The sequence below is a fragment of the Temnothorax nylanderi genome, unplaced genomic scaffold (genome assembly GCF_030848795.1).
Source record: "Temnothorax nylanderi isolate EJ_2023f unplaced genomic scaffold, tnyl_v1.0 TNYL_tig0435_pilon, whole genome shotgun sequence".
Lineage (NCBI taxonomy): Eukaryota > Metazoa > Arthropoda > Insecta > Hymenoptera > Formicidae > Temnothorax > Temnothorax nylanderi.
The window spans coordinates 126,469-152,387 of NW_027249497.1; the positions used below are offsets into that span (position 1 = coordinate 126,469).

At 43.0% G+C, this 25,919-nt stretch overlaps 2 protein-coding genes and 1 pseudogene across 2 annotated transcripts; 2 read left to right on the forward strand and 1 right to left on the reverse strand.

Annotated features, from left to right (window-relative positions):
• The first annotated feature begins 1,156 nt into the window (after positions 1-1,156).
• On the forward strand, positions 1,157-2,902 carry LOC139782712 (uncharacterized; annotated as a pseudogene).
• Positions 2,903-2,918: 16 nt separating this feature from the next.
• Positions 2,919-4,753, forward strand: LOC139782713 (uncharacterized). The gene is made up of 5 exons (XM_071721748.1): positions 2,919-2,959; positions 3,288-3,438; positions 3,549-3,711; positions 3,786-4,102; positions 4,196-4,753. The coding sequence occupies exons 1-4, from the start codon at positions 2,919-2,921 to the stop codon at positions 4,031-4,033; spliced, it is 603 nt and encodes a 200-aa protein (XP_071577849.1). The 3' UTR covers positions 4,034-4,102; positions 4,196-4,753.
• An 8,824-nt stretch (positions 4,754-13,577) lies between these two features.
• Positions 13,578-18,945, reverse strand: LOC139782714 (uncharacterized). Its single transcript, XM_071721750.1, has 4 exons — positions 18,876-18,945; positions 18,360-18,656; positions 18,115-18,236; positions 13,578-14,225 (listed from the first exon to the last, which is right to left on the reverse strand). The coding sequence occupies exons 1-4, from the start codon at positions 18,943-18,945 to the stop codon at positions 13,578-13,580; spliced, it is 1,137 nt and encodes a 378-aa protein (XP_071577851.1).
• Between the last annotated feature and the right edge of the window lie 6,974 nt (positions 18,946-25,919).

Sequence of the window (25,919 nt, forward strand, 5' to 3'; positions counted from 1 at the left end):
GCGCTCGGTCGATCTTGACTGATCTTGACCTTGTGCCTGATGGTGCCGGTGTACGCGCACGTGATTGCCACGGCCGAAGATCACCTTGTCTAGGATTTCGGCTGGCATTCGCTGATTCACTGGCTGACTTTCTGGTTGCTCGGAGGCTTGCTCGACTGACTCGTGCGTGAGGTGGATGTGTGTATCATCCGGCTCAAAGGACCAAATGTAAAATATGTAGCGCGTGGCTGCGCTCCCGCGAATGATCTACGGCGTTATCTCGCAATCGGGCGGGTCGAGAAATGAATTACACTGTTTCTCTGAGTTGTCTGTTTTAATATTGCAACACACACACGAGATCGAGTCCCGAACAGAATCAAAACCAATGCGCACAACTTATAATATGGCGAACCCGTGCTAACACGTGCGAACCGGCGAGGTGGCGAGACGAATCTGCAGTGCAGCGAGCCGGGCCCAGCGAGGGCGCGAACCGGCCCGAGGAGCGCCGGACAGAGCCGAACGGCCAGCTCGACGCGAAGCTCGCGCCGACGTATGGTCGTCGCAAAAGATAATCGGTCGGAGCAAATTTGACTGGGCCGATTATACCGATAATAAATTTAAGAAAAGAATTTACCGAACAAACTGATATATTTTGAATATTCATAATCATTTCGATATTCTGATTGGCTTCAAATAAATATATGCTTTAAATTATACTTTATTTTAAAATATGTTGATTATATATATTTTGAAAATATTTCTCAATTTGCAATTCTGCACTAGTGCGCACTGGTGCATGTTAAAACTGTTGTTTAATCTTTAATCTTTAAAGTAAAATGCAAATATCTCGACTAATAAAATATGCCCAATACATATTTTACCAAATAGTACAATAAAAAATATTGAGGATTTCATGATTTAACCCGTTTATATTAAACATACACTTTACGTATATTACAAAAGTGAGTGAATTTACTATAATATTTATAATTTCTTTGGTTAACACCTGGTGAATTCGCTCACTTTTGTAATTTTTACTAAGTTTTGAAATACACAATCGACCCTCTGGAATATAAGCCAATTTCGGTATTATTTATGTCATGTATACATATTTTAATTCATCGATTAATTATTATTGTATGTGTATATGTGATTTCGTAGCCGTTTTCCATCCCAAATGGCAGTTAATATACCTTGCACAAAAACAAAGGATGAAGCGACGTCACAACAGTTGAATAACGCTAATGTGCAAGAAAGCAATAGTAGCCCATTATTGGAATTAGGTTCCGATACGGAATTTAGTTCATCAGATGCATATCAATCTTTGCACATAAATACCGATGAAAATAATCAACCACCAAGTCCATCAATACTCGACTCTAGACCATATCTAAGGAAGAGATTGAAACAATCTCGACTTGCATTTTATCCAGTCAAGAATAATGATGCAAATGCAACTGTAACTGAAAATAGTGCTACGACACTAGTGAACAACACTAGTGAAATTTCCGAAGATGTGATAGAAGTCAGTTTTACGCAAAGTGTTACGTCTAAAGCGTCTAAAGTCACAGTGGTTAAAACTCAAGAGAAAAACTGCAAAACATATAGATTTTGGATTATGTCCTTCGCCTAAACATACTTTTACGCAAATAGAAAATGTTAATACATTGAAAGATAAAGTTAACATAAGTTATCTTTCACCAATAAAAATGCATAACAAGACCGATATCAAAGACGAAACTTTTTATCTGCCTGCAAATATAAATAAAATGGATAATTTTAGATGTTATTGAATAAGTTTAATGTGTAAATATCACTTAATAATTGTGATAATGTATGTGTGTGTAAGTTGCTTTTATATATCTAATGAAAACATTATTTACAGATGGTCAAAAAGAAAGGACATTTCAGAGCAGCTTAAGGGGATGCTGGAGACAGCTCTGTTTTACCGCGAAATTTTCAGACACACTAATCTTTTGATTGATTTCACCGAATTAAAAATTTTTTGTCCAGAATTAAAGTATGGACGATAACGAATACCGCAGACACCATTTGCGTATGAAAAACGAAAAAAAATTAGAAAATTACAGTTTTATTTTCGATTCTGCGGTCGACTTATGACAACATTTGCTGCACATAAAAGTTTTAGACTGTGTACGTATACAAAAACCTGGCAGCGGTATCGGAAATACAATAAAGAAGAATCCTGCGCTTGCAGAAATGAGCTGCGAGCTTTAGTATAAGAGAAAAGTGTTTTTGAAAATTTCATATGCACATATTACGCGTCTCCCCGAATTCAGCCAAAAACATACGGATCAGTATAACGGGTAGCCCTAGAGCAGGCGCTCTGTAGGTATGTGTAAGAATCGGTGAGCACTTCTTTATCGACGCTGATCGAGTTCGCCTGCGTTCTGTATGTATGTGTAAGAATCGGTGAGCACTTCTTTATCGACGCTGATCGAGTTCGTCTGCGGCTCCAGCATCCCCTTAACATGCGACGTAAAGCTGACAGAGCAAAGTTAAAGGGCTGGGATTGCTGGGAATGCAGAGAAGTAATGCAATATTAACAGTATAGATATATGAGATATGAATAAAAAAACAATATAAATAAATATAAATAAATATAAATAAATATAAATATAAACATAAATAAATAAATATATATATAAATATTTTTCTTATAAAAAGTAATTCATATGATTTGATTTTCAGTATTATAACAATTTGTCATTGTCAAAAGAAGAATTGCAAAAACGGAAGAATCAATGCTCGCGACATCGACGCAAATATGAGCGACCAAATACGCCAGAAGGTATAAAATTTTATTTTATTATCACTTTTGTATGTTATATATACTAAATATAATCTTTTTAAAGGTTTTTGGGATCCGGAGTTTCCTGAGACATTATCAAGCACTTATTGACAGACTGAAAGGTGAAATGTTTTGTCATTTGAATGTTAACTCATCTGTGAAACTGTTGTACCATTTATTTGTTGGCTTCAAATAAATACATGCTTCAAATTATACTTTATTTAAATATATGTTGATATGTTATATAATTATTTTTGTGAAAAACATTTCTCAATTTGAATCTTCTCTTAATCTATTATATTTCTCATTTCTGGCGTGTTCTGGGAAAAATGTACATTTGTTTGGAAAAATCAGTCTATTTAAAATTTCGATAAATATGAAATATTAAAACAACAAATGGGTTGGAGTGTTACTGTTGAATATTGCATCGCGAAATTTTTACACACTTAATATAATTTTGTTTTATAATATTAATAATTGTAATCAATTATTTCAGACTAACAAATAAACGATTGGATTCAATAGAGCGAAAAATCGATTCCAATGCCGTCAATGCAATGTCCACGAAGCCGCAAGTCCTTTTATTTTCGACAATAGAAGCAATACAAATGTTTACGAAAGACAACGCTGCAGCCTACGATGAAACTGTAAGTATTGATCGAATTAATTTATATTTAATGTACATGTTTAATTTAAAAAATTGCCTTATTAACGTATATTCCAGTCACGTATTATGTAATAATTTGTATTTATATAGGTACGCTACTTCAAATTCTTGAACTGCATAACATTAAAAGATAGCGTGCATCAATGCATGAAGGAGGCCATAACGACGCAAGTGGTCGAACGATTAACGTGGTGGGGAGTAAATGCTAATAAAGTCCCATTCTATAATACAGTTTTATGCCAAGCGATTTACCGTAAGAATATTTGTTACTCTGCTGTCATTACAATATTAATTGATTACGATACTAAATAATGTATTATTTTACAGAAGCCGTAGCATCGAATCAGTACTACCCCAAACCAACCAGGGAAGAATTCCAAAGAGCGGTTGTCGGATCCTTGAAAGTAGCGAAACAACAAATCCGGAATGCCAGGGGTAGGCACCCAGGTATACAAGAAAACCGAAAAAACTTAAAGGCCGCTGCATATGCGTTATACAATGAAGATGTTGGCAACCACGAGGATGACAGAAATCAACCAGAAAATGAAAACAATAACAACGCATTGAACACTTAGATCTGAATGATAGCGATGACAGCAGCGAGCACTCATCAAATTTTGATGATTAATAAACATGTCTTTTTAGTGAGTTTCAAATATACACGTAATATAAGTAGATTATAGATTTCCGTTACGTTATAGATGATTTAAATGTATTTGAACGCATATACCTTTTAGCATACAAGAAAAATTGAACTTCTACACTGTCGCAATCTTGCCTTCCACAAGTCGAAAACAACTTGGAGCGCTGTTCCGGGAGTAGCACAGATGCTCCTAGCACGGTAGGAAAATGCGTCAAGGTTTATACGCCCAAACGACGTAGATCCATTGACGAAGTTCGCAATAAGCTTGTACATACGCAATGCAATTTAGTGCCAACTCCGCCGCACTCTACAGATTCCATAGATTTACTAGACGAGCCGTCCGCTAATGATGTACCAGTTACTCTGTTGACTTCCTTAGATATGGAAAGCGCCGAATATATCTTAAGCTTGAGTACAGAAAGCATACAATCGATAGTAGGTGGTACTATAAGTCTATAAGTGAATATAACATATTGCTTTTTCTATTGTGTGATATCGTATCTTTTTTTTATTATATAAGATAAGCTATTTCGGAACATTTTTTATCTTAAGGTTTTCAAAAATATTTTTTTACAACAGTCTATGGTCTATGGTCTGTCATTAATAAGTTCAATTTTTGTTCTTTTTTGTCTTGTGATACTTATAAGTAACGTTTATGATATCACAAATTTAAACATTTTTTTAGTATTTATTTTTGTTAATATACATGACATTACTGCCAATGTATTTAGTTTTCTGTTTTGTATTATTCGACATATTTCGATGCAACTTAATGACAGAAGTTTAAACATAAATAAATAAATATATAAATATTTTTCTTATAAATAAGTAATTCTTTATAAGAATTTAATTAATCCTTTCTCGTAAAATATAAGTAGATTATAGATTTCCGTTACGATATAGATGATTTAAATGTATTTGAACACATATACCTTTTAGCATACAAGAAACATTGATGAATATAACATATTGCTTTTTCTATTGTGGAATAATATCGTATTTTTTTTTTTTATTATATAAGATAAGCTATTTTGAAACATTTTTTAAATTATAAAATTAGTTAACTATGTACGACTTATCATTATACATTACTACTGTGATATTCTCGATAACTTGTACAGCAAACTTGTATAGCAACTTGTCTCTCATTTCGCGATGCAATTTGCAAATATATATATATATATATATATATGTGCGTGTGCGTGTGCGTGTGCGTGTGCGTGTGCGTGTGCGTGTGCGTGTGCGTGTGCGTGTGCGTGTGCGTGTGCGTGTGCGTGTGCGTGTGCGTGTGCGTGTGCGTGTGCGTGTGCGTGTGCGTGTGCGTGTGCGTGTGCGTGTGCGTGTGCGTGTGCGTGTGCGTGTGCGTGTGCGTGTGCGTGTGCGTGTGCGTGTGCGTGTGCGTGTGCGTGTGCGTGTGCGTGTGCGTGTGCGTGTGCGTGTGCGTGTGCGTGTGCGTGTGCGTGTGCGTGTGCGTGTGCGTGTGCGTGTGCGTGTGCGTGTGCGTGTGCGTGTGCGTGTGCGTGTGCGTGTGCGTGTGTGTGTGTGTGTGTGTGTGTGTGTGTGTGTGTGTGTGTGTGTGTGTGTGTGTGTGATAGTTTATACACAATACATGAAGTTACTTTCTCTATGTTAGAATAGAAATTTAACTATTTTTTTTATTTTTTTTAACGGCAACGGTTTCCTTAAAAATGCTGTCAGGTTTTTGGCAACTTATTGATTAAGAAACTGTTTCCGTCCTGTTGCTTTGTGGTTTCCAACAACCTATTATACCTTTTGTTCGTAAGAAGGCAATTGTTGTCATCAAGTTGCTCATAACGAAAAGTTCCATAATACGCCCTGAGAGAGCCTCCTAAGGCTCGCTATTTTATCGCTCGTGATTGGTTCCGCCATGGTGTTGCACGTCCAATGAAAATAAGGACCAGTCTGTCCAGATTCTTATAAAGGGACTCTACCGTAGACACTCCAGACAGAGAAAAGATTATTATTGGTTATATTTAGCGGAAAAAGCCGCTAGGTCTTCACACGTTCACACATAATCCCGTTAAAGCAGGGCACACACACTTTTTGTAGAACGTAACAGTAAGGTTTCGACCAATCGCGTTGCTCGATTCGGCCGTCTGTAACCGTAGAAGTAGGAATTGAGCAACGCGATTGGTCAAAACCTTACTGTTACGTTCTACGAAAAGTGTGTGTGCCCTGCTTAAAGGTCAATCCAGACATTACCCTGCGTTCCGTAAAGCCCGGTATCAGACTACGGATTGGGATTGATATTGGATTGAAATTTAATCAATTAGAACAGAGAAAACTGATCTCAAGTTTAGTAAACTTTGCTCTGATTGGTCAAATTTCAATCCAATCTCAATCCCAATCCGTAGTCTGATACGGGCATATAACGCGCATATGCGCGCATTTATCTATAGTATACGTAACGTTTACTATAGAAAATGCGCGAATATGCACGTTACGGAACGTTGCACATACTACGTTTACGCGAGCGTTAATGCTGATCTACAACCTTGCTTTAAAGAGTATTTAAGCTCTCAGCCGTAAGAAATTGACCAATCACAGTGGAATATGAGGAAAATACTCGACTGTGATTGGTCAATTTCTTACGGCTTAGAGCTTAAATACCCTCTAAAACAAGGTTGTAGACCAGCACTTAAACGGAATTTTTCTTCGCGTAAGGGCCGATCTACAATGGGTGCATCCAGAAGCACAATGGGCGCGTTCAGCAGACCAAGCCGCTCAGTAGCAGTCGAACGTGATTGGCTCTTACTTTTAGAACCAACCAATCAACGCAGAGTGTTGATAAGACGAACTCAACAGTTGTGTCTGCTGAACGCGGTCAATCGGTCACTGAGCGCTCATTGAGCGCTCACAGGTAGCCGCTCAGTGGCGTTTTTTGATGTACTGGATATATGCTCACAACAGTTTACTATACGCATTTATGTGACGTATAAGTTATAGATATTTATTTGCATTTATAATAGACATCTACGTCTCTAAAGATCTGCGTAATTATTAATTTCTATCTTTACTATCTGCCACCTGTAAAAATATACAAATGCTTTATCTAAGGGTCATTCTACAATACGTCGCAAACAATGGCAACTGCTAGTTGAAAAATGTTATTTTCGGTTGCGCTTGTCAATTGCGGTTGTCAAAAGAGAGTTGGCAAATTTTTAACTTTTTTGGCGACAGTAACTGACAATCGCGATGTTCCGAACATGTCAAATATTTACTCCTTGCACTTTCAACTTATAAGTAGAGTGCATATGTCAGAACACAAAATCTGTACGAACAATCAATTCGAATAAACTTAAAAATAATGTTTTAAAAATTGATTTTTACACGTGGTGAAATCATGTCATATATGTTATATAATCTCATATTTTATATTTCACAAAAGACTCCGTTTGAGCATATTTTATTATAATTATTGTTTATTAATGAAATACTGTTTATTAATGACATATCAACAATAGGCTTAATTTATACTGTTAATAGAAACATTTTATATTTTTTGTCACTCAACCTTTTGCAGGATAAACTTACCTAGCTACTGACCTATTAAAGGTTTCCAAAAACTGTGTAAAGAACTTTTTGACTCAGTTTTTTATATGGAATATGCGATTTTTTTATTACATTAATCGAACACTCTGTATAGTATTATTGTTAGTGGATCGCCAGGCGTTAATTCTCGCGCTACGCAGGGGGAGGCACAATGAATCACTTGTTCTTATCACGCCTTTTATTTCAAGCTATTTACAGTGAATGGCGCACTCGCTACAATACGACTCCGTTTTATTTCGCAGATCTCTCGATTATCCGACCGAGCGTCGTGTATAAGTTTCGAGGGTTCACTGCATGAGATCCCGGCAGGAGCGAGCAAACGATCGCGGCCGGTGCTCCGTGTTATGCCACTAGAAATGTCGTGACGATAAATCGTCTTATTGGCTCCAAATTGTCTAGCGACCATTCTATTGGGCGAGACACTTGCGATCACGCGGCGGATCACGCGCTCCGCACCTGCGAGCCGTTTGCTCGAGAAAAGAAAAAAAAGGGAGGGAACGTAAATATACGCGTCTCGGTGCTTTTCGAGCGTTCGCGAACGATCCGTGCTTTCACGTCGAATCTTCAATTCGCAACATGCCGCCCGCCTCGTATTCGGCGGAATGCGAAGAAAAAAAGGGGGGAAAGTCAGGATAAGTAGCTGACGAGGTCGCGTAAGAGAGCACGAGGGCGAGTGCGGCAACCTTATTATATACATATCTTATATACACTATATACATTTATGCTCTTATTCGCTAATACACTTAACTTACAGCATTCAAGGAATGATCATACAATGTTCTTAACATAATAATATTCAAACAATAGGTCAATTTTAATGGGCTTCTACTGGTTCGGGCGGAGAGATAGACGCAGTCAACCGACAGATCTGAGTTATTGGTCGTTTAAGCTCGGAATTGGCGGTGCGTATTGTGACGACGCGTACACGACCGTCAGGTCCGGGATGGACTTGCGGAATACGAGCGAGTTCCCACTTTGAAGGGGGGAGTAGGTTATTCTTGAGCAAAACTAACTCGTGAACTTTGAGATTGTCGTGAGATTCGGTCCATTTGGGACGCTGTTGTAGCGAGTGTAAGTAGTCCGACGACCAACAACGCCAAATCTGTTCGAGCATGAATTGCACGTGTTGCCATCGCGATAAACGATTCGCATTGATTTCGAGTACTGACTCTTCTGGCACGCAAGTAAGCTGTCGACCGATAAGAAAATGACCAGGCGTCAACGCGGTAACGTCAGACGGATCGTCGTTGAGTGGAGAGATCGGTCGCGAGTTTAAGCAAGCTTCTATTTTACATAAGAGTCACGAATTCCAGGCGAGACAGAGGTTACGAGCATCGACCACCCGCTTGAGATGGTGCTTAAGGCTTTTAACGCCAGACTCCCAAAGCCCCCCGAAATGTGGTGCAGCCGGTGGTACAAAATGCCACTTTACACCGTCGTTAGCGAGGGTGTCTCTGAGGAAGGGGTCATTAGTAAGAGCGCGAAAGCTGCGTCGGAGCTCGCGATCCGCACCCCGAATATTCGTGCCATTATCACTGTACATATCCGATGGTAATCCGCGCCGGCTGACAAAACGTTGAAATGCCGCAAGAAAACCATCAGTGGAATAATCCTCGACACATTCGAGGTGGATCGCCTTAGTGGCGAGGCAAACGAACACCGCGACGTAGTGTTTGCTCCCCTTTTGACCACGGCCGACAAAGGGGGTAATACTCATCGGTCCGGCGTAATCGATGCCCGTGTGGGAGAAAGGAGGAGAGGGATTGACTCGGGGGTTCGGGAGATCACCCATTAGTTGCGTCGGAGTTTTCGCGGAATATCGAAGGCATGTAACACATCTATGGATATGAGATTTGATCAGACTTCGCGCGGAAATTATCCAGTATTTTTGACGTAGAAATCGGAGCGTGAGTTGAGTCCCTCCATGGAGGGAGCATCGGTGTGCTTGATCAATCAAGAGTTCCGACATATGATGTTTAGGGAGTATGACTGGGTGTCGCTCATTGTAACTCAGAGCAGAGTTTTCGAGCCGCCCGCCCAGCCGGATTAATTGATCTTTTCCAATAAAAGGATGGAGTGAGCGTAATGGACTTGCTCGCGATACGGCGGAATGAGCATTCAGAGCTTTCCAATCCTCAGAAAAGTAAGTCGCTTGTACCGACCGAAGCCAAAAGACTGAGGCCTCTTGGATCTCTTAGGCGGTAAAAGGCGACTTTACAATCACCGAAGAGGCGACTTTATTTCTTAAGTTTTGGACAAAGCGTCGGATGTATGCGGTAATGCGAAGAAGCCGGATCCAGCTCGAGCAAGAGGTGGGCAGATCCCACTCCGGAGTTGGATCGGCGTGATCCGACTGTAGCCTTACGCGCTTCGGCAGACACCGTTTTCAAAATGTCCTGTTTGGTAGGAGTAGGGAGTGTTGACCACGAGGCCGGGGATTTGATAAGCCACGGAGGCCCGGACCACCATAAGTCATGGTGGGCGAGATCAGAGGCAGTGGAGCCGCGAGAAGCACAATCGGCAAGATTGTCTTGAGAGCGAACATGTTGCCAGCGCACCGACGGAAGGCACGTCTGCACTTCGGAGACGCGGTTAGCGACATACGAATTCCATCGAGATGGATGCTGTTGAATCCAAGCTAACGCGATTTGGGAGTCGGTCCATCCGAACAAGAGCGCTCGCATCAAGCGCATGGAGTCTCTTACCCACTCCAGCAGCCGGCTTTAATAGAACGACAGCGTTAAGCTCCAGTCGTGGAACGCTTACCGTTTTTAACGGCGCGACCTTTGTTTTGGCCGCGAGGAGGTTTACTTGAATGTTTGTTGGAGAATGTGAGATTCGGAGGTAAACTACCGCAGCGTAAGCTCTAATGGAAGCGTCAGCGAATCCATGCAATTCAACGTCAATTTTATCTTGCCGCATCCCTGTCCATCGGGGGATGCGTATTTCACTAATATTAGGCAAATCAGAACAGTAATTGATCCAACGATTCAGAAGATCATCGGGGATGGGGGAATCCCAATTGATTTTATGGAGCCAGAGCTCCTGCATCAAGATTTTGGCAGCGATAACTATTGGGGACGCCCAACCGAGAGGGTCATACAGCTTTGCAATAAATGATAACACGGAGCGCTTGGTATGAACTGTCACGGCGTATGGCGAAATTACAAAACGAAACAAGTCATCATGGGGCGACCAAGACAGGCCGAGGACCTTAAGCGTGTCATCCCGGTTGATCGGGTGGTCCGAGGATTCACGTTGATCCTCCGGGATATCCGTCAGAAGTTCAGCCGAATTCGCGGCCCATTTTCGGAGGGGGAAACCTCACCGATTCATCATGCCAACGAGTTGTTTGCGTTTTTCCAGCAGAAACTGGAGGTCGTCCGCTCCGAAAAGAACATCAACGTAAGTCGACTCTTCGATAATGGAGACAGCGTCAGGAAAGTCTTTACATTCGTCGCGAGCTAATTGAAGAAGGGAGCGCAATGCGAGAAACGGCGATGACTTTTGACCGTAGGTCACGGTGAGTAAGCGATAGAGGAGAATCAACAGACTTTTGGGAGGGCGCCAATGAATTCGTTGGATCCCGATGCACTAAGATTTGCCGAAACATTTTCGCGATGTCCGCCATATACACGTAAAGGAATAGTCGCCAGTGCATGATTATCGCAGCGATGTCTTGTTGGAGCTTAGGGCCAGCCATTAAAAAATCATTGAGCGCAGTTTTATCGCTTGATTTGTTAGACGCGTTAAACACGACGCGTAACTTTGTAGTCGTACTAGACTCGCGTAAAACAAAATGATGCGGGATGTACACCGCGGAGTATTGAAGGCGCTTGTCTGCGCGTACCGCCTCTATGTGCCCCATGGATTCATATTCTTTTAGGAAATCGTGATACTGAGTGGCGATCGCGGGTTTCTGCGAGAGTCTGCGTTCCATTTTGGAATACAAGAACAATGCCTTGCGAAAAGTGTCGCCCATGTGAGGGAGGCCGTTTTTAAACGACAAACGCACGACGTAGCGCGAGAATGCGTGGTAGCAAAGTGGCGTTTGCAACGTTCCTCCTATTCGGTGAGAGGAGTTCGGGTGGGGATACCTTCATCTTCCCAAAAACTCTGATTTAATGAATTCGTATCCTCACAGGAGACGCAATGCAGGACGGGAGTAGATTCCCCGGCTGGGCGAGCAGTGTCGGCAGGACCGGAGAGTATCCATCCAAAAACGGTGAGCTGGCCCGTCGGGATGCCAACGGGACCTTGCCGGAGGTCGTTTAGTAGCAGCGACCCGTATAAATCTGCGCCGATGAGTACGTGAATCGGGTGATTACTGGAAGGATTAGGGTCCGCTAACGGTAAATCGCGTAGATGCGGCCACGTTGCGGCCGGCTGAATTTGAGAGGCGGCATAAGCCGTAATCTTTTGATATACGTAGCCCGAAAAAGGGAATACCGGGCCCTGCCCGTCGCAGGGCGCGAGCGTGAGATCAACTTGAGACCGCGCGACTCCACTAAATTTCTCTCCGAAACAGTGTATTTTTAACCCGGCGCGATGACACCTGGTTCGCATAGTCTGGCAAAGCGATTCCGAAATGAAACTGTATGTCGAGCCCTGGTCTAATAGAGCACGTAATTTAAAGGTGCGGCCTTCTATTGTAGTTAGGCTAACCCATGCTGTGGGGAGAAGCACGTGAGGCGGCGGTTTTACAAAATCTCGAGTAGCATGCACGGTTTGAACGGACGATGAGGGTGCGGCTTGTGGCTCGGAGGCAACGGCGACTGACACGATTGACGGCGAGGAGGACGGCGAGTCCATCGCGGAAGGCTCGCCTTTGGCACCACTCTCTTCACTATCGCTGTGAAGGAGAGAATGGTGTGCTCGACGACAGCGATTGCAACAACCTTTACTCGGACAATTCTTTAAATAATGCTCGGTAGTAGGGTAATATTGAGACTTCTATATCAGGTGCTCCGAGGGGGGAGCGGGGCGGGGGGGACTCGAGGGCGAGGGGGTCCTAGGGAAGGGAGTATCAAGGTTTCGGCGTGCGCTCCGAGGGGGGAGCGGGGGGGGGGGACTCGAGGGCGAGGGGTCCTAGGGAAGGGGGGGTAGGGTTTCGGCGAGCGCGTCGGGACATGTTCTATAAACAAATGTCGATGTTCGGCCGATAGTATTTATAAACAGATATCATTTCACACTTCAGATGCGAGCGAGCGCCTATGACAGGCGGCTATAATTTATGACCCTCAACTAGCGTGACGCCGCGGTCCTTTTCATTTTTTCTTTGTAGGAAGAAAAGTAGGTTATCAAGCGCGGGGAGGGGGGGGGGGGCATTAGGGTATTGACGAACGTCGATGACAGAATTTATAAAACGAATATCATCTCGCACTGCAGATGCGAGCATCGATGGTCGACGTAGATACTCGACCAAAAATTTTAGGCGACTTAACCCTAGATGTACGTTAAAAAAAACTCCGAGATATATGGGGTAATAAAAAGAGAAACAATGAAACGCCGAAAAAGAAAGTTGGCCTGGGAGTCTCTCGGAGACCCCCGCTGTGCATGTCTAGAGTTAACCATCGCGATGTCCTCTTTACGCACGTTGTTTAGGACAATTTATCGGTTTTTTGGTGAACATATGTGGGTCACAGGTTTACTGGGTCACGTTTTGTAGCATCGATCGGTTATGACGTCGCGGGTTATTTCTTTCTTTCCCTTCTTTTCTTTCTCTTCCTTTCGAAAAGGACCGTCTTCTCGTTCGCGTTCTCTCTCTCCCTCGCGCGCGTTCTCTCTCGTTCGCATCTCTTCGTTCGCGTTCTCTCTCTTATTCCACTTCGCGTTTCTTTCCTTTATAATAAATAATTGGGAGAAATGAAAGATAATAAACTTTTTATCATATAAACATTAATTTATTTCTCATGTGTCGCATCGTATACAATATTGTCTAAAGCATAAGCTAATAATTCGCAATCAATAATCGAATTTTTATCAAAAACGTCGCGCAAGATTCTTGCTGCATCACATTTATCGGTTATACAATTTTGGCGTAAAATGATTACAAATTGTTTAAATTTTTCACTTACGCCATGAACATTTTGGCATAGTTGAAAATACACATTTTCGACGCAATGTTCTAGTTCGAACAAGAAGAATACGGTCGATGATTTCATATACATGCAATTATTATATAATGTAAGTTTTACAACATTCGCATCACGTATTTTTACGAGTTCTATACGCAGATCTCGAATCAACATTGATGAAGGTGCGGTTGACTGCAGGAGTCGTTTGATATCCGCACGTCTTTCAATTAGCGCTGTCCACGTCGTATGAGCCAACACCATCTGATTTCCTCGGTTATCACCGAGAAGTAGTTCCACAAAGGACACAGGTCCCACGCTGATTCCAATATCCAAATATTTATAAGCTGTTGATGTCAATGCGTATCGTCTGCCTAGTATACGAACCGCGCGACGCTCCAACGAGATGCTGTAGAAAAAAATAATGAGATTACTTTCAAAATAATACAATTTGCAAAAAGATATAAAAATATATAACTATAAATTAAACAAAACTTACTTGTTTTCACACGTTGGAGTTTCAACATCGGGAATCGGTACGTAATAATTCATACGTCTACTGCCGCCATTGCTTCCTTCAACGGAATACATTCTTTCTCTCGGTTATGAGAAGCGGACCGTTGACACAAGCAGCCGATACGAGACTAATCGTATAAAATTAATCGAGTATACGCAGCAACTTCCAAAACTATGATGAAGGAGGGGGAAATTAATGTTTCTGGAACGCGCAATCAGAGCTCTGAAATTTAGGAGAGGGGACTAAGGTAGGATTTTTTTCTGTATTAACCCTTAATCTGTAAACCTGGGTCGTTTTCGTCCGGGCGAAAATCAAATGTAGTTGTAACTTTTGAACACGGGAAAAGAGGGCGCTACTATGCCTCCGTAAAAAAAATTATGCTCCCCGAGGACCCGCTTACCGACTTTCACCGTGCCATCCTCCCTCCGGCCGTCGCAGCAGACACTTAAATTCTTCTCCGGACGAAAACGACCCACCTTTACAGTCAACGTTAGTCAAAACCGTAAATAATTTTTTTTCGTTTTTCCGTTTTAAAGTATTCATTGTGTCCGTAAAAGTGTCACAAAAACTTCTGACCGCGAAAAAAAAATTACAAAAATATTTTTATATCACACGTGCGTGGAAAGTGGCCCATTCCGCGGATGAGGATTTCAAGAAATGTAATTTTTTATTTTTTGGTAATAAAAGAATGTTGTGACCCTTAACTATTGACTTCTTATTGATTAAAAAAATTACAAAAATATTTTTATATCACACGTGCGTGGAAAGTGGCCCATTCCACGAATTAGGATTTCAAGAAATGTAATTTTTTATTTTTTGATAATAAAAGAATGTTGTGACCCTTAACTATTGACTTCTTATTGATTTTATTACTAATTTTTGAATTATTATATATTTATTACTGTTTTTACTACGAAATTTGGGGCTAATTTATTGGCAATTTTCAGGTTCAAAACTTAAGCACTTTATTTCAAAATAATTGCATGCAATATTTTTTTTATGAAAGGTACGTTTTTCCCCTTCAATTTCCGTTTTGATTCATTTCGATATCTTTATTTGTCTTAAAGTTATGATTTTTTGAGTAAACAAATAATTTTACCCCTAGTTGCTCCATTTTTTTAATACAAATTATGTGAAAAAATTAAATTGTTTATAATTTTATGATTGATAGGGGAGACCGGGGCTAAACCGCCAACGGGGTTGAACCGCCAAATCAAATATCTCGGAACCTGTATATTGTGCGAACTCGCTATTAACATTGTAAACGCTGCTTATGGTACCCATGTGACCAACGGAGTTTCGGCAGGTTACCTGCCGTGTTATGATTTTTACGAGGGCAAACGTGTTTTCGGAAGGTGAAAGTGAAATTTTCTGCGCGTGGAAATATTGTAATATCTACAATAATATTTGCTCTCCAAATCTCGAGGTACGTGATTATAAAGAGTTATGCATGCTGAACACGAATCCAGTGTAGTTTTTTCATTATCGTTGATGTCTAATATTTCGTGGGCGATCAAACTTGAAACTTATGTTTGGGGCTTATCCGCCAGTAAGCACCCGGGGCTGGTCCGCCAGTCTCGTCACTGTGGCGCGCCGGGCACACGACTTCAGCTCACGGCGATTTCAGGTTAGGTTTCCCTCGAGCGTGATTCTGTCTTCCCTTGCACGTGCGTCAGTTTGTGTAGGAGGGAAATGGTACGCACGTATCGTCGCAAAACGGGTGTTTTGGCAGACCGAAAAGATGGCGGACCGTTGTTTTCGAGATCGCTCACGCTCACGGCACGTCGGCGAGGTACGGCGAGGCACGGCACGGCTCTGAGATCCCGCGATTTCCGCGCGAGAGTTGACATGCCGCGCGCGCGGTAGATCGTCCCGACTCCCGGCCGCGGTAAATCGTCGTTGTGTCAGTGACAGTCTGCGCGTGCGACCGCATCGTCCAGCGTTCGCCGCATAGTCTCGGCGTCATTGTCGCCGCCGTTGTAGTGGTGGTGGTGTCGGTGGTGGTCATCGTCGTCGTCGTCATCGTCGTCGTGGTGGTCGTGGTGGTCGTGGCCGTCGTCGTGGTGGTCGTGGCCGTCGTCGTCGTCGTCGTCGGCGCGTCGAGGAATCGGCGCGAGGACGCCGTCGAGTCGGTAAAATTGTCGCGCTCCACCGCGAGCTTTTCTAACCCCCCTGTCGCTATTTATCGCTCCCCCGCGAGAAACGCGGCTTGGTTAGGTTGCTCGAGGGTCCGCACTGATCCTATGGCACCGGAACGCCGTCACGCGTATTTCCCGTGGTTGCCCGCGTTGACAATGTGACGTGCCGTTGGGGAGTTTACGATTTGGTTAACCTCTGTATTCACGTGCCTAAATTGTTTTATGGAATAGGTAAAACAATTATTTTTTAATAATGTTTTGCATAAAAATTTTAAATAAATTTTTATATTTTTCTCTTAAAAAACAATTATTAAAATGTATCCTATCATTTTTCAGGATTAGATGTACGTATATATATTGAAAATGGAGTGTGGCGGTTTAGCCCCGGGGGGTGGCGGTTCAACCCCGGCATTTTTGAGATTTCAATTTTTCCACCGTTGTCGTTTTTGCTCTATACCGGTTAAACAAAGCAACATAGATAAAAATTTCCTATATAAATTTTGTAGCTAAAGGTTCACTCTTTACAGTGATATACCCCATTTAACTAAAATTATTTATTTTTTTGTTAAAAATCGGCACCGAAAAAAAACTGGCGGTTTAGCCCCGGTCTCCCCTACTTCAAATTGAAGGTTTGAATTACCTCCATGAATTTTTTCAGATTTTTTGTAACACTTTAACACTTTAAACAAACGTCAGGACGAAAACGACCCAGGTTTACAGACTAAAGGTGCCAAAAAAACGTTTACAGACTAAGGGTTAAGACGTATATTCCCCCATCCCCCCTCCGCATGACATCAACCGCGAAACATGTTCAGACATGTTCGTCTAAAACTGATAACCCCATCCCCCTCGAAGCTCTCGAGTTAGAATTCGTCACGTATACCTACTTATTCTTTAATTTTTATACTATCGACTAAAGGGGAAAGGAAATTAAACATTGTAAAATTTATATTTTTTTTATTTAAAAAAATTACATCTTTCTCTGGCGTCGCGACCACCAGTTAAATATTTTCAATACATTTTGCAATGCGCAATTCTTAACATGTTTTCCACATCGCACAGTATTGGTAACATCTAGATTATTTAAAGATTCAACATCTTCGTAATCCGCATCCAAAGTCTCGATGGTTAAGTTTTTTCTCGCATAATTCTCGAGCAGATCCACCAGCCATTCTCGTTTTTGGCATCCCTTGACGTACACGAGAGTCGGCATCTCGTCGTCGTCGTCGTCGTCGTCCTCTTGCTCACCGAGCACGGCCGATGTAATTAAACGTTTCACCATGCTGTACGGCACGTTTCCGTCTTCCCATCGTAATCCATGGTGATTGCGAATCAACCAGGAAGCACATGACTTGTCGAATTTTGTAAGGAGACTCCACGGCACGGGGCATGTAAAGATGTGATGCGCCAGAACGGCCCCGTTTCTCAGCACCGCTACCTCCTTTACGACAAATTTCATCCCGACGATGAATCCTTGCAGATCGACTAACGTTGGCGCGATCATGATGCAACGAAGGAACGATCCGTACTGTATCACATCGCAATACATCTGTCTCTCTTATATCGAAATTTTTACGGACATTACAATTTACGTGAGTTTGCGCACTACGTTTGACAACGGACAGTATTCGATTACGCAGTCATGCAAGATAAGACAATAGGCGGTAGTATTTGCAGGCACGTTCTTTTTACAGTCAAATTCTATTCGCACATCCACGGTGGCGCTCTTGACGGACTCGTTTTGTCGGGAGCAATCGATGATGACGAAAGGTCCAAGCGTCAGGAATGTAGTCAAATTGAGAAACGTATCGTAGCGATCGTATCCGTAATAAGCTTTACGAAAACGCGCATACATATCATAAAGAAGGGCGTATCGATTTTTTTCAAAATCTAGATTTAAGTCATCGTATGGATAAAATTCAGAGTTTAGATAAAGCTTGATATTGGTCAAGTTACAGTGATTGAAATAGCCAATATTTTGAGCCATGATATTTTTGCGACCGGTCTGCAGCGCGAAGATAACGTATCGCGGTTTCTCTAACTGAGTCGCAGTCTTGACGGCCCACGAATGCTTGGTCGTGCTCTGCAGCAGGGGGTACTCGTATAGATCCCACGAACGAAAACTGACACTAAGATATCGCCCGCTTCCCAAGGCCCGTAACATGGACAGTTTATTGACCTCGTTTAACGTAACGTGAGGCATTCGCCATTGTACTTTGAACAATTCGATTTCCGCCTCAGTCGTCGGATTTCCTATAATGCAATTGTTGTCGTTACGCGCTTGTATCAAAATTAATTCGTGACGAGCGTTAACAATCACGCGTTTGTAATCCTCGCAAAAGCCTAACAATGTGTAGAGCGGAACGCAAAAATTGAAATATCCTTCCGAGCGGGTAGATGAAATGTCCTATCCAGCATTCCGCAACATCTCCGCCTTGTCGTACGTTATCGATACATAGTTCTTGAGAGTACTGGTTATTCCAGCGTTTCTGCTGCGATCAATCTCCACGCCGTTGAGCTTGTATCGAATTTCATCGAACATGAACGCCACGCAATTAGTTACAAGCGTTGTCACAAACTCGTTATTCCTTTTTTTTTACCACCTATCTTCCTCGACATCGAACTCGCGAAACTCATGTTCGACCGTTAGACGCCGTGCCGTCGTAAGCGGTGAGATCCCGACGACGGGCAGAGGCGCCGTACGGCAAACCGGGCTCGTGCGACGACCGGCCCGCGAGGACCGGCCGCCTAGTAGTGTGTCACATTGTTTTGAGCCTTTCGTTATTCTTTGACAGATGTACGAATTTCATCGAACATGAACGCCACGCAATTAGTTACAAGCGTTGTCACCAACTCGTTATTCCTTTTTTTTACCACCAATCTTCCTTCGACGTAGAGAAAGCTTTCGCACGGCAACGTGTATAAATCTTGATGTTGTATGGGTATTCTTATCTCGTCGTTGTGTCCAAACGTCGTATTGGCGTACGAATTGTACGTGTGTGTTTCAATCTTGACGACATTGTCGTCAAAGATCGGTTCACCTCCAATGTTAAGGATATCGGCCATGCTTCCTCAGATATTTCGCACCGCAAATTCCAAAGATCGTAGAAATTCAACGTTCGATGCGGTGAGCTTCTTTCTCGTCTCTTTTTTAGCTCCACCGAATGTTGATCGGATGATATCGTCGACCGCTGCCGTAAAGATATTCTTATCTCTCGCGTGCTCCGAGTTCAGTACGAGCATCTTATATGTCGTCCGTACACTAGCGCGCGTTATCGCTGTCGCAGTCGTACGTGCAATCTGACGGTGATCTCTTCTCCTCGAAAATCAATCAATCGATCGTCTTGATCCACAACGCGAATCATTAGGTCCGTAATGCTCCGTACGGTGATCGGCAGGTAAATGATCTGTGCCGGCGTTTCCGATATCTTATATCCTGGTGGCACGCTCGGTGAAAACTCGTGTATCGTGTGCACGTACTTGTCGTTGTTGTACGCGCCCGCGGTCACGTTACACTCTACGCGAATGATGTTTACGTAATGATATTTATTGGTACGTCCGATTCGTACCATTGTCGCGGCTCCAGCACGCGATTCGTTGAAAATCCCAGCAGCGATCCAATGTTGTTCGGTTTGTTAAAGTTTACTCTGAAAGCGCACTTGATCTCGCTCTTCATCGTATTGTTGTTGGCACGAATAATCAACGGATAGTCTTCATCTTCGCCGACGTGTTTCTTTCTCGCGACATTATTGGATTGATCTCGTAAAATGACGCGTCTTAGATACGTGTTTATATCACGCAATTCGTACGATCCTTCGGGAATGGTAATTTCCTTGTCGTCAAAGTAGAATTTATTGTTCGAAGAATTCACGTTCGGTATCGTGTAATAGGTTTCAAAATTTGTCAGGCCGAGCTCGTAATCGCCATCGCTCTAGTCCACGGCGGGAAAGTAGCTTACCGCGAGGACGCTACTCTTGCCTGTGAGCGTGAATATCAGCGACATGTTTGAATGAATACTGAGTTCAAACAGCGCAACGGTCGTCTTTAAATTGATCGTCAACCATCTGTAGAAAGCGTAGACACAGTTGTCCGCAATTGCTCTGATCGTATCGTTGAAAAGGCATGTGATTGTACTCTATCTTCGTCACGTTGTTCTTTAGATACAGCACCAATTCCCTCGGCGGTCGAAGATTGCCAAAACTGTCGTAATATATGGCTCGATCTCCCCTCTTCGCGTACGCCATCTAGTGAGTACCCGGTCCTTCGGCGTTATCCAAATTCACGATACCACTCTCGTTTCGACGCACTCCCTCTGTTGGTAAGGCAGTACGCATGAAGATACCTCTAAAATATGGAATGCGCATACGCTTTGCCAGTTTTTGTAGTTGTACGTTGGTTGTTACGCCCTTGGGAATTTTTAGTATCTCCGCGACTTTTTTTTTCTTCTTCGATGCCACTCCTTGCCCGCGTTTGTACGGAGCGAGATAAAGTCTATGACCTTTCATGGCGCGATTGTGACGTTTCAATTCTTCCAGCTGACGCTGCGCGGCTTTGTTATCGTTCACGGCCTTTACGACTCCCGCCGCTCCGCCGACCAACGAGCCGAGAACTCCCAACAACGGTAGAATCGGCAATACGCCACCTCGTTTCGCCGCCGGAAGTATTCGCCTGTTCGATACTCTCTTCTTCTTCTTCGTCTTCTTTGTTTTCAAGCCCATTCCGAGCTTCGTCTTAACCTTCATGGCCACCCAGACGGCTGTAGCGGCAGCTCTCTCTCCGAGAGTCGAATCTTTCGCGGTAATGCGTTTACGCGCGTCCGCAGCGAGTATCTCGTCCGCCGCGTGTCTCTCGGCGACCCTGGCGAAAATAAGAAGCCTTATAGAGCGTTGACAAACGTTTGGTGAGGGTTTTCTGAGCGTTTATACTCTTTCAAACGTTGTAAGAACGCTTACACAACGCTGTTGGGTTGTAAACGCTTTTGGAACGCTTATCAAACGCTGTATAAAACGTTTCGTGAAAATTCTGTAATGCTAAGCCAACGCTTTTCAGAGAACGCTTAGTGAACGCTGATACAACTTCGTATAGAGAGTTTGCTGTCAGACTTTACAAACGTTTATCAAACGCTTTTCCCAACGCCGTAAGACAAGCGTTTTCCCTTTGCTCAGCAAATGCTCTTCTAATGCGGCGAATTGTAGGGCGTTTGTGCAAACGGTTTGAGAACGCTTAAGAAACGCTTTATCCGGCGCTGCAACACGAGCGTTTTCCCTCCTGTATCAAAAGCTGTATAAAACGTTTCGTGAAAGTTCTGTAATGCTAAGCCAACGCTTTTCAGAGAACGCTTAGTGAACGCTGATACAACTTCGTATAGAGAATTTGCTGTCAGACTTTACAAACGTTTATCAAACGCTTTTCCCAACGCCGTAAGACAAGTATTCACCAAACGCTCTTCCGATGTGGCGAATTGTAGAGGCGCAGTAAACGTTTTGTACATCGAAATATAGTATGGACTGCGCACAGGTATAGAAAAATATGACCGGCGACTCACACCGGTGGAAGAAAAGAGATAGCGACTGGTAGAAGTCAAGCTGTCTTTTTCTATCCAGTGCGTACAGACAAAGAGGGAACGAGGTAGAGGTCAACTCTACCGGACACTTTTTGAAGGCTTTCATATAGGGATCGCGTAGTCCATACTATATGTCGATGGTTTTGTAAGGCGTTAACGCAAACGGCTTGGAGACGCCCAAGAAACGCTTTTCCCGACTCCGTAACACAAGCGTTTTCCCTCCGTTCAGCAAACGTTCTTCTAACAATGCCGCTAGACGGCGCATCTTTCTCGCATTTAAAATACATCCAGCCGTGTATATAAGCAGACCCCCTGCGAGGCGAAAAGCAGATTTCGACATTTAACGCTCTTTATGCCGTTTCTTCTAACGACAAGAGTAAACGCCCGTTAAACGCTCAATAGAGGCTGCACGCAGTTTCCAATGATGAAAGCAAACGCTTTTGACTTATTAAACGCTTAACAGAGGATCTCTAATTGTTTTAAAGAATTCTCAGCAAACGTCATACGTCATGTAAACGCTGTGCAAACTCTCAAAAACGCATAATACAAACGTCTTTCAAACGCTAAACCGTTGCAATTTCTGCTTTTTAAACGTTTTACTGACCGATTCTAAACGCTCAACGAACTCCCGCAAATGCTCATGTAAACGCTGTGCAAGCTCTCAAAAAACGCCTTTCAAACCCTAAAGCGATGCAATTTCCGCTTTTCAAACGCTTTTCAAACGGATTACTGGCCGTTTTCAAACGCTCAACAAACTCCCGTAAACGCTGTGTAAACGCTGTGAAAATGCTGTGCAAACTTTCAAAACGCTTAATACAAACGTCTTTCAAACGCTAAAGCGTTGCAATGTGTGCTTTTTAAACGTTTTACTGACCGATTCTAAACGCTCAACAAACTCCCGCAAACGCTCACGTAAACGCTTAACAAACGCTTATGAAACTTCCTATTTTCGCCAGGGGAGATCGTTGCTACGCGAATAAGCTATGTCGTGCTCTAATGGATTAATACCTTGATCGCCTCTCGCCAATCGTTCTTCTAAATGAGTGCCCGGGCCACAAAATTAATAGCCGGGAATATGCAATTCGATCGGAAGTGCGTTTATCGCGCGATTTAACAGGCCTCTACCAATTTTTTTCGTTGACATTCGCCGCAATCCTTTATCATTGGCGCGGGACCGTCGATGTGCGTTCGCTGCCACGGTTGATTGTAATGTTCGTAACAGCGACGATAGGTCTGAACCTCTAAATCCGCCTTTATATGTTCCGGAAGCTTGTCCCACACGCAGTGGACGTGATCACCGCACGTTTGCAACAGAACGGCTTTCGGCACAAATTGCAGCTGTTCGGCGCTCAAGCCGCGAATATCGGAAGGTCTCGACAGTAGGACGAACATCTTTGCTACTGAGCGATTCGCGGTTCCGCTCGCCTATAAATAGGCGTTCGAGTCAGCCAGAGAGTCGGCAGTGTGGAAGAAATGAGATTTGTGCGACAACCGTTGGCGATTCGCGTGACCAATTGCGACGACAGATTACGGTCGATGGGGGGCAACGCGGAGAAACGCAAGCACGGTACGATGTTACCGACTACTATACGCGCGATCATTTGCGGCCCCTCGAATTGCGGTAAAACCAACGTTTTGATAAGCTTGTTGGAAAGTCCGCACGGCGTACGTTTCGAAAACGTGTACGTATACTCGGAATCGTTGCAACAGCCGAAATATCGATATTTGGAGAATTTGTTGACATCGATCGACGAAATCGGCTACTTTACGTTCTCCAATAACAGTGACGTCATTCTACCGAGCGACGCGCGTCCAAACTCGATCTTCGTCTTCGATGACGTGGGGTGCGATAAGCAAGACGCGGTGAGAGAGTATTTCTCAATGGGCAGGCACTCGAGCGTTGACTTCTTCTATCTCTGTCAGACGTACGCGAGAATACCTAAACATCTGATACGCGACAACGCGAACCTGCTGATCCTGTTCAAACAGGATGGTACCAACTTGAAACACGTGTACAACGATCACGTAAATACCGACATGTCGTACGATGAATTTTGCTCGTTGTGCCACGATTGTTGGCAACAAAAGTACGGATTCGTAGTGATAGACAAGGACAGCGCGCTTTCGAACGGCCGATACAGAAAAGGATTTATCGTGTTCGCGATACCGCAAAAGCGATCAGTCGTTGCCGATACCTCGTCGGAGGTGAAACGTTAGCGTTATAGAGACATCGACACTCTGCTTTGTTTTCCCCGCGATGCACAGTGGGGCCGATTCCCGAAAAGCTGGCCAAAAGTCGAAAAATTAAGATATTTACTTGAAACTTGGTATATAGGGGTTTTTGGGGTCGCTGATAACGAATTTCAAGTCAAAATTAAAAAAAAACAAAATGGCGGCTACGAAATACTAAAAAGCATATCTATAAACCGTTATTTTTATTTAATTTATGTGAAACGTGGAATTTATAGGTTTTCGGGGTCGCAAATAACGAATCTGGAAACAAAATAAATGGCAGATGTAAAATGACGAATACAAAATTTCTAAAATCCATAATTTTTATTTATTTTATAAAAAAACTTGTGACAAATAAATTAAGAAGTACAATACAAAGCCGAATGTAAAAAATAAATTTGTGTTTACAAAAATATTAATCTAATATTTCCATACAAATAGTTACATACAAGTACCTAATATTTACATAAAATTTACATACAAATTAGTTTTCATCATCAGTTGAATTATCTGTATCTAAACCTGAAGAATCTGATGATATCGAAAAAGAAGAGATAGAATCAGCACTGGACGCATAAAGTGATGGTGAAGTAAGCAATTCAACTGTTTCCGGATATAAGGATTTTAATTTCTTTTGTGGCAATTTCCTTAAACTTGATATATACGGATCTGATGACGCTAGCAAGCGCAAGAAAAAATCTTCCATCTGTTACGTCCAACCCCGGGATTAGTATAAGAAAATCTGGGAAAGCGAAGGAAAGGCTAACCAGAGGGGTCGGGGTAAGGAAGGACGCAACTAGACGCTTAAGAATACTGCTCGCAGGTACGCGCTCTGAGGCGCGTGGCGCGAGCCGAACGCACTTTTATGACTCTGGAAGGGTCAGGGTCCGCAGGGACCCTAGGACGCCTTCCGTGAGCGGTGCGATCGTCGGTCCTTTTTTAAATCAAGGAATTTAATCCCTTTAACTTAGGATCGGACCTCGTGCGATTTCGAGTGGGAGATGGGTGGTAATTGAGGTCTTAAATTAAAGAAAGAATGGAGATGACTTTAACATAAGTAATTATATTTATTTGACATAAAAAAAATGTTATTTAGTATAAAAAAAAAAAAATATATAATTATAAACTAGGCGTTAGTGTAAAATGTGTATATGTATATAATGGAGAGTTGGTATGCGCATTCTTCGCGGGTATAACAAAAGTGCGGGGCGATCGGGCAGGACCTTTTGAGGGGAAATCTATTTGCAAGTGGACATCCTGCCCGCTATTATTACATCGAGATCGGGATTGAATAGCATAATGATTTGGTTAGGTGTGGGTGCGGTGTTTATGAGTACTTGAAACTAATTTAAGTCGACATTAAGAACTAAATATAAAGAAAAATTTGGGGAGTGAAAGCAGAGGGACAAGAATTTATGGATAAAAAAAAAATAATTGTCAATCTAGGGTCACTATTTCGGGACCGACCATTTCCTCGTGGGTGTCAAGGGTCGAGGCGGTCGACGGAGTCGGGGATGGTCCTCGGGAAGAGGAGGGGGAGTGGGGTTGATGGGGACCACGCGAAACGGGGCCACGCGACAAACAGGGCGAGAAGATGGGGGGAAAGGGCGAGAAGGCAGGACGACAGGGCGAGAAAGGGGGAAAACGGGGCGATTCTGCTGTGAAGAACAGGGTTCTTCTGTAAAAGCTGGGGGAGGGGGTGGAGTGGCGAGTCGCGGAGG

Excerpts from the sequence above, each read along its gene's own strand:
- LOC139782713 (XM_071721748.1), top strand. The coding sequence starts at position 2,919 with ATGTTTTGTCATTTGAATGTTAACTCATCTGTGAAACTGTT. Across the intron at positions 3,439-3,548 it reads CTGCAGCCTACGATGAAACT|GTACGCTACTTCAAATTCTT; the intron begins GTAAGTATTGAT and ends GTATTTATATAG. Across the intron at positions 3,712-3,785 it reads TTTATGCCAAGCGATTTACC|AAGCCGTAGCATCGAATCAG; the intron begins GTAAGAATATTT and ends ATTATTTTACAG.
- LOC139782714 (XM_071721750.1), bottom strand. The coding sequence starts at position 18,945 with ATGTTCGATGAAATTCGATACAAGCTCAACGGCGTGGAGATTGATCGC. Across the intron at positions 18,657-18,875 it reads CAGAAACGCTGGAATAACCA|GAAATCCGACGACTGAGGCG; the intron begins GTACTCTCAAGA and ends ATTGCATTATAG. Across the intron at positions 14,226-18,114 it reads TCAAGAGCGCCACCGTGGAT|TTATATATTTTTATATCTTT; the intron begins GTGCGAATAGAA and ends TTTAATTTATAG.